Consider the following 9,197-nt stretch of genomic DNA (forward strand, 5'->3'; position numbering starts at 1 on the left):
GATCTTTCTACCTCATGTGAATCTTGTTCCTTTTGGTTGACAGCTCCTGTGTGGGTGAGATCACAACCAAACCCTCAATCCAAAGTCACTAATTGAAAGCGATCATCCCATTAAGCACTATCAAGCAAATGGTTTTATCCAAACTCTTTTGCATCCCATGCCCATAGGTGGGTCACTATCATGACTCTGAGCATGTTTTCCCTTTTTTATTAAGATTTTTTTAAAAAAATGACATTAAAACGTGTTTTGTTTAACCTATCTTTAATATCCCATCTTCTCCCTTTTTTGTTTTATATTTTTATAATTTTTATGTTAGCATTCTATAAATGCTGGTTTTGTGGGATCAAAAGGAATTCCAGTAACATGCTATGTGTTCTCTGCACAGAATTGTTTAAAATGTAGTGAAAATAGAGCAAGGGCTCATTGACTGTTTTAATTTGTTGTGGACATTCCATGTCTGCAAATGCTTCTAGTAAGTGAGAAATAACATTTTGAGTAATAGTATGCTTCTTATCCTAAAGCAGTGGCATGCATAAAACCCGAAAATAACTTCACAGAAACAAGAATATATTTCAGTTTACCAAATTCAGATATATGAATAATATCCATTTGCCAAATTGGATTAGGTTCTAACCCTCAAGATTTACTCTAGAAAATAGAAAGATACCTTGAAATGATTGATAGGCGAAACAAGTATGGAAATATTGACGAGCTTGCTTCAAGGTAACAGAAAAGATAGAGCATATTTATGAAAGTATTGATGAGAGGCTAAAGCAGGTCAAATATCAACAGGAAAAGCTACTGTTTGATAAACATGTTCATTTCTTTCTGTAAGAGGACCTGGTAGTTGAGAGTAAGAGAGAATATGAGTAAAATAAATAGGGTGGCATAATTTATTTAATAATTGCTGAACCAAAATGAATTGATGTAATAACAATTGATTAGGAATATCTTTGATATACACAGTTTCAATATTTTGCAAGGAATAAATCACATAGTTTGAATCTGCTCTAAGATTAAGAAATGAATTAGGAAGTTTGTAAAGTTCAAAAAAGAGCGCCTAATTCAGCTTGTTCTGTGAAAGTAAAATTTGCTTTAGATCTGGAACATTATTTATTTATTTTTTTATGTAATGCCTTACCAGTACATACAGAATTGTCTAGAAATACAGTAAGGGCATATGTAAGTGGTCGATTTTTAAGCTAAAAAGGGGGGCTTTTGAACCAAGAATTGAAGAAGTTTGTCAGAAGGCAGGGAAAATCTTACTTCTCTCTCTCTCTGTATATACACACACACACACTAAATTTAGTTTCTAGGATACTTTTTGTTAGAAAATAAAATTAAAATCTTCATTTTTAAGAGTTAAACAAATATAATGAGGATCTCTGGTTGTTTGTTGTTGAAAACATATATGCCTATTTTCTAGGTAATTGTATTAATTTTATAGGGTGATTGAAAGTTTTCTTATATGTATATTCTAGAAACATCTATTCAATTATTTTTAGAATTAGATTTACTTTCCCTATGAGTCCTGTTGGGCTATGTGGTGTGTTAATGACAAAATAACCAGTAAGGACCTATACTACAATTAAAGAAAAATGTTTTCCTTGAAGGACAGTATTTATATATTCTATCTCTTTAAGAGCATCAGTTGTTAGATACTGAAGGAGAGTTAAATTAGGGATTCCCTTTTAGGAGATTAAATAGGCATGCTAATCTATATGTAGGAATTCCTATAACCAATTAATATTTCCCAAAAGATTTTGTAACTCATTTAAAGTCATAGATTCATGAAATCTCAAAGTTATTTTTTGAGGTCTGATAGCATGCTCAAAGACATGGAATCCTCAATACTTCCAAGGGAGATGTATTTGCACCTTTTCTTCTGCAATTAACAATTGCTTAGTACTGTTTAAACCATGAGAAGACAGAGACTAAACTTGGACATTATCAGGTGCAGCTAAAAGAATATAATTCATATGATGATACATTTTACATGGGAGAAAGCCTGACAACTTTAAACTTGATTATTAAATATTGACACATTTCAGGACTGTTAATCATACTGGAATACAATACTTTGCACTGATACTTTCTTACTGACTGGTTATTATTTAAAATCAGAATAGAAAAAAACAAATTTATCTGAGAAGCTAGTAGTAGCAAAATAGTCTTTAAAATCAATAATGATTATAGGCTACGATTCAGGCATCATAAGAGGGGAAAGAACACTTTCTTGTATGGGTCCCGTGGGTTGAATTATGGCATTAATTAAATCATGCACAAAGCTTCATTTTCCTGATTTTTTTAAGTAATGGTGAAAATAGGAAAGTTTCATGCACTGGTGGAAGGTTCAATGTGACCATGTCTAAATGATCTTTTACTAACCTTCAAAGCTGCTTTTAGCATCTCATCTTAAATAGGCCACACTTTACCCACACAGGTTTGCATGATAGAGTTAGAAGAATTATTTATGAGAGGACAACTGGTAAACTCAGATGATGGTGGAGGAGGACTGTCTTCCTTGGCCTCTTTTTCTTCTGCTGAAGGAGGTTGCACTGCTTGTCTCTTTGTTAACAGGTAGAGGACGTGAAGCAGTTTTGACAAGACTTCAAGTGGTTATGACACTAATAAGATCACTTCTTTCCTTTTAAAAATATCTTTTTTCCTGAAGTTCTACATTTCAGGTTCCTCTATCTGCAAACCAGGGTCAATGGTTGCAAACATTAACCAGTAGATCTTGAAGCACTTTAGGTTCTCCCTTGCAAGGGACAGCCTTTAAGACTTGTTGAAGGATCTTAAAATGTGTTCTCTGGTTTTAACTCACCTCTAGTCTTATCTTTAAAAATCCTTTCTGAATAATTACCTCCATGTAGCTGTGCTTGCTGACACTGTTTCTTACTGTGATGAAGTAGTCCAGATTGTTTCACTTTTTATTCCATATGGTTCTGATCACTCTTTCTCACGTATCAGATTTAGGTCACCAGTATGTAAAAATACTCTGCAAAGTCTCAATGAGATAATGCCTTCTTTATCAGCTTTCCTGAGAAACTTCATGAAAATTAACTTGGTTTGGCTTTCTATCACTGGTTGCTGACATTAGTCCATATGATTTTCCAATAAACCTAGTTGTGTTTGTTTTTCAGAAACAGCCAGGCAACACTAAACCATGTGTAAATGGTTGAGTGGCCAGATGGGGGTGAAATGGGTCATGTAGGTTATGGGGTGCAATAATAGTTGGAAATGAGACATCAAAGTGTTTCATCCATTATATCAAGTGGAAGCATGAACAAAAAATATGTTCCAATCCACCAAGGCATCTAGAAGGTAGTGAGAGCCAGCTTCAGAAACTGTTCCTTGTGGTGCCCCTCAAGTATTATTTGGGAGCTCTGGCAGTCTGGTGGTAAGGGTGTTGAGCTGCCAAGCCAAGGAACAAGGTTCAAATCCACTAGCTGCTTTGAGGAAAAAAGATTAACAATCTCTGCCACAACAGCTGAAAACCTTCTGATGGATGAGCGATGTGTTAGTTCCAACTTGATGGCAAATAACAACTAACATTACTCTGGGAGGAGAATCTGTGCTAGAAGATTTAAGCCCAAATAAATAAGCCAGCCTGTCTTCTAGGGGTCATCAGAAAGTAGCCCAGTTTTAAAGTAATGTCACAGAGTCTGCTTGAAATTGCTGTGGAAGCCTGCAAAAGAGATTTATTTATTGAAGCATAGCATTGATTGAGACTGGGAAAACATTCATATAAACGAAGTGAGGCTTTACACTCCAGGTAGTGAAGAAGAAAATGTTTTTATTCAATTAGCACTGGAATTCAGATTACACAATCCATAATTGGCTGAAAGACAATCAGGCAGGACAAAGTTAGGATATATCACAGTGATCATTGGATAGGTGGATAAAACAGTAAGATGAACAGACAGAGAATATTCTTTATTTTTACCAAGAGAGGTTTCCTAAGCAGCGTAGATGTTTAAAAATACTTCTCCATTTTTCTGGTATGCTATCATTTGGTACAGAATAAACGCTATTTTCCATTTACAAGTATGTGGAGAGCATCATCTTTGGTACCAGCAGTCAAGAGGTCAAAAGGTGTATTTCATTGGGGAAGTTTGCTATCCAGGAACTCACAAAAATACTAAATAACAAAGATTTCTGTTTAAAGACCAAAGTTTGCCTGATTGAGGCCATGGTCTTTTCAATAATCCATTTCCTAAACAACATGCCTTCAGAAACTCTATAAACTTTCATGTCCATGGTTGTAGAGGAGCTTCAGGCCTTTTGTTCACAGGGTCCCTGAGTCGTGTTTGACTTCAAGGCAATCAACAACAAAAACTCTGCATCTGAGAACAATGAATAAGGATGAGAGAAGGAGAATAGATGTCTTTGAGTTACAATGTTGGAGAAGAATACAGAATATCTCATTGTTGTTGTTATGTGCCATTGAGTTGCTTGTGACTCATAGCGATGCTAAGGACAACAGTGCTGAAACCTGTTCTATCCTGTGCCAACTTTACTGTCTCTGACACACCTTACCCTCATTACCCCAGTCACTGTATCAATCCATCTCATCAATGCTCTTCCTCTCTTTCTCCATCCCTTCATCATTTTTACATAGACTGCCAAAACATAAAAAAGATATTTTGGACAAAGTTTAACCAGAATACTTCTTAGAGACAATAACAATTACTATTCGTCTCATGTAATTTGGTCACGTTGTTAAGAGTGACTAATCTTTGGAAAGGAACATTATGCTTAAAAAGGTGGAGGGTCAATGAAATAAAGGAAGATCCTCAACAAGATGGGTTGACACAGTAAATTGACGCATCTATTGCCTACAGCAATAGACTCTAGAATGTGAGATATGAAGAGGATGTCACAGGTCAGGACAAAGGTCAAATCTGTTGTTCCTAAGATAACTAGTAGTTGTGTTTGACCAAACAACAATATGTTATTTTTTAAGTTGTGTAAGTTTTGAATTCTGGAATTGTTTCTTAATTACCATTATATTTAAGAACCTTGCATTATTCTTATTACAAATAGTAATATTTCTATTCTAGAAAGTACTTTGAGTTTGTAAATGTTACCTCATTGAAATATTGTAAGATTTCTTTTACAAATTGCTTACATTTCATTACAAAATTCCAGAGAATGAGGAAAGACTATTTAAATGGATATACTTAAAGATAAAAGAAGTAAATAACATGCTTCCAAGTAATAGGTTTATCAAATGAATGGAGACAATACTCTCTATATATGTAGTCCTGTTTAATTTTATCACCGCTGTATTTATTTTTTGATTATTGTATTTTTATGATTTTATTTTCTTTTATGTTTTTATTTTAATTATATGTATTCTTTTCTTTTTTTTTTTTTTTCTTCTGACCGGTCAAGCGCAGTAGTGAGAAGGGTAGACAAGTAGGTCGACCTGTAATTGACTGTGAGCAATAGTTGAGAGAAATTATATGTATTCTTTTCAGTATCAGCCCACATTTACTGAAAATATACATCCAGTACAAAGGACTACAATATGCCATTGAGATTCAGGTTTAGAAAATTCACACTTATGTTTACATCCAAGTGATATTTTAATCTAATTACTACAGATTTATTTGCTTCAGAAACAAAATTTTGAGTTGCTAAGTTTAACTGGCCCATATCTAATTGTTGCTTTCACTATTTTCTCTTTATAGAAATAAATGAAGCAACTACAAATGATCTAAACAGAACTGAAGTTACAGAATTTCTACTGATGGGATTTTCAGACTCGTTGGATATTCAGACCTTACATGCTGGCTTATTTTTATTGGTTTATTTAGCAGCTCTTTTGGGGAATTTGTTAATCATCATGCTTACTAGTGTGGATGACCAGCTTCAAATTCCAATGTATTTCTTTTTGAGAAACTTATCTTTCTTAGATTTTTGCTACATATCTGTCACAGTTCCCAAATTCATTGTCAATTCCTTAACTCACGATAATTCTATTTCTTTTTCTGGTTGTGCCCTGCAAGCCTTCTTTTTCATGGACTTGGCATGTACTGAGGTAGCAATCCTTACAGTGATGTCCTATGACCGCTATGTGGCCATCTTCCAACCCTTGCATTATGAAGTCATCATGAACCATGGTACTTGTGTGAAGATGATGGTCATGTCCTGGCTAAGTGGAGTGATTGGGGGGGTCATGCACGTGACAGCAACATTCTCATTACCTTTCTGTGGGTCAAATGTAGTACATCAATTTTTCTGTGATATCCCACAACTCTTAAGCCTCTTAGATGCTAAAGCAATCTTTATAGAAATTGGAATCACAATTTTTATTACTAGTCTTGTAATAATCTGTTTTGTATCCATTACTTTATCTTATGTGTCTATTTTTTCTACCATCCTGAAAATTCCATCCAAGGAGGGCAGATCAAAAATGTTTTCTACCTGCATTCCACATCTTATAGTTGTAGCCCTCTTTATGATATCTGGTAGCATTGCCTATGTCAAGCCAATTTCAAATTCCCCCTCAGTGTTAGATCTTCTCCTGTCTGTGCTCTACACAGTTGTGCCCCCTACTTTGAATCCTATCATCTACAGTCTGAGGAATAAGGAAATGAAGGCAGCTCTGAGAAGGCAGTGTGACATGTGTCATAGAAATTACGACTAAAAAACCACGCAGAAACCCATGTTTTAACAAGATATTGTGTTAATAAACTTGGATTTTCAAAAATTTTTATGTTTTTTTTAATCCTTCAAGTGATGTTGTTGTTGTTGTTGTTAGGTGTCATCGAGTTGAGTATGGCTCATAGTTATCCTGTGAACAAAAGATCTGAACCCAGTCCTGTCCTGCACCATCCTCACACTTCCTGACACACAAGAGCCCATTGCAGCAGTCACTGTGTCAATCCACCTGTTTGAAGGTCTTCCTTTACGGACCCTCCACCTTTCTCAGCATCATGTCCTTCTTCAAGGAATAGTCCCTCCTAGCAACATGCCCAAAGTTTATAAAGTATTTGTTTTTCCAGTCACCATCTAATTCACTGTGGGTAATTACAGTTATATGCATAACAGAAAGAACCTTGCCTATGTCGTCCTTCAACGAGGTGGATTGATTCAGTGACTGGGGTAATCGGGATGGGTGTGTCAGAGGCAATGCGATTGGCACAGGATAGAGCAGGGTTTAGGGCTGTTGTACATAGGGTCGCTATGAGTCGCAAGTGACTCGACGGCACATAACAACAACAACAACGTCGTCCTTATGATCATTGTTATGCTTACACCTATTGTTTTGGTTATTGTATTAATTCATCCAAGTGAATTCATGTCTCATTTTTCCAAGAGTGATATTGTTTCCTAGTGATTGGTTTTTCTTTTTATTTGTCTTAAGTGATCTTTCATTCTTATTTGTAATAATATATCTGGTTTTATTTCTTCTATAATTAACTTATCTGTTGTCCTATCAGCTCATATTCTCCTTGCTGTTGTAAGAAACTGTCAAGCTGACCATCAGTCAGAATGACCCTAGAGGCAACAGATCAAAACCTGTTTTTTACTGCCATCCTCATGATCTCTGAAATGTTTCAGTCTATTTTTACAGTCACTGTATCAATCCATCTTAAGGATTTTTCACTTTATTTTACTCTCAGTGTTGCCCAGTTTGATGTGTTGTTTTTGTTTTGTTTTTCTAGGACAGGTCTGTCCTGACAACATGTAAAAAATATACAAGACTAAGTTTAACTTCTCAACATTGCCTTTATGGGACATCCTGGTTGCCATTTCTCCACAATAGATTTTTTTGTTGTTTTAGTAGTAATAGTATGTGATATGAAACATTCTTCACCAGTACCAGAGATCTAAGGTAGTGATTCTTCTTCAGTCACCTTTACCCATGGTCAGACTTTTATATGCATAGGGAGCAATTGAAAACATTATGGCTTGGATCAAGTGCACATAAGTCCTTGAACTAACATTGTTGCACTTTATCATGTTGGAGAGGTCATTTACAGGATGTTGGATTCAACTTGTCTTTTGATTTCTTAACTGCTGCTACATGAAGATTGATTTGTGAATTGTGATTGATTTGTGAATTAAGTAAAATAAAATACTTGACAATGTCAATCTTTTCGTCATTATAATATTGCTTATTGATCAGTACTGAGGAATTTTGTTTTCTTGATGTTGAGAAGCAAACCTTGTTGAAGGTAGTGGTTTTTGATGTTCTGTAAGTGCTGCAGGTCTTTTTCACTTTATGTCAAGAAATTTGGATGATAGCTACCTGGACAAATAATTGCAGAGATCCCTACTTGTTCCCATTGCAAACAATGTTGATAAACTCACAAACAACTAAAATACTACTGAAGATTATTTAAGGAGGCCTAGGACAGTACATCAGCAGGTTCTATGGAAAGTTCAAGCTGTATTCAGAAAAAGACATAGAAAGAGAAACATCTTTGCTGATGTTTAACAGATATAGAGTAAAAGAGGAGAATACTAAAAAGGTGTTTACTTGTGTTTTATTAATTACGCTAAAGCATTTGGTTGTGTATATCACAGCAAACTATGGCTAACATTAAGAAGAATGAGAATCCTCTGTGTATCCATACACATACCAAGAAGTTGTCTGAAAAGAACAAGCGAACACTGCATAGTTTAGAATCACAAAAAGTGTATATCAGATTTGTATCCTCTCTTCCTGTCAACCTATATGCTGAAAAAAATCCTCCTCCAAAATGATGAGTTATATGAAGAAAATGTGGTTTTAGGATTGGTGGAAGACTCATGAAAAACCTGTAATATTCAGATGATACAAACTTGCTTGAAAGATAATTCCCATAGTATTGTTGTTAGGAGCTGTCACGTCAGAATTGACCATCTAGCAGGTTTTCAGAGGCAGTAAACCACATAGGAGGAGACATGAAACAGCTCGTGCATTTTAATGGCATTGCATTGCATGCTTTTAGATTAGCAGTGCAACTACTTACCATTGGGCCACCAGAGATCTCTTTCTCCACAGTAAAGTGAATGTATTCTTAAAATAAAATAAAAATAAAGTTTAAATGTGAATTTTTAGAAATTGTGTTTCAATTAATTGTTACATTTTCTTTTGTACAATATACTGCATTTAACATATTAATCACAGCAGAACATCATCACATGTATTAACTAATAATTCAAAATACACAAACATTGCATCAGTTATTATTTTT

At 34.9% G+C, this 9,197-nt stretch overlaps 1 protein-coding gene across 1 annotated transcript; it reads left to right on the forward strand.

Annotated features, from left to right (window-relative positions):
- Nucleotides 1-695: 695 nt before the first annotated feature.
- LOC102865707 (putative olfactory receptor 14L1-like) lies at nucleotides 696-6,658 on the forward strand. Its single transcript, XM_006894000.1, has 2 exons — nucleotides 696-723; nucleotides 5,700-6,658. Exons 1-2 carry the CDS (start codon nucleotides 696-698, stop codon nucleotides 6,656-6,658), a joined length of 987 nt encoding a protein of 328 aa, XP_006894062.1.
- The last annotated feature ends 2,539 nt before the right edge of the window (nucleotides 6,659-9,197 follow it).

Source organism: Elephantulus edwardii, unplaced genomic scaffold (genome assembly GCF_000299155.1).
Source record: "Elephantulus edwardii isolate Elephantulus edwardi_28Jun2011 unplaced genomic scaffold, EleEdw1.0 scaffold00133, whole genome shotgun sequence".
Taxonomy (NCBI): Eukaryota; Metazoa; Chordata; class Mammalia; order Macroscelidea; family Macroscelididae; genus Elephantulus; species Elephantulus edwardii.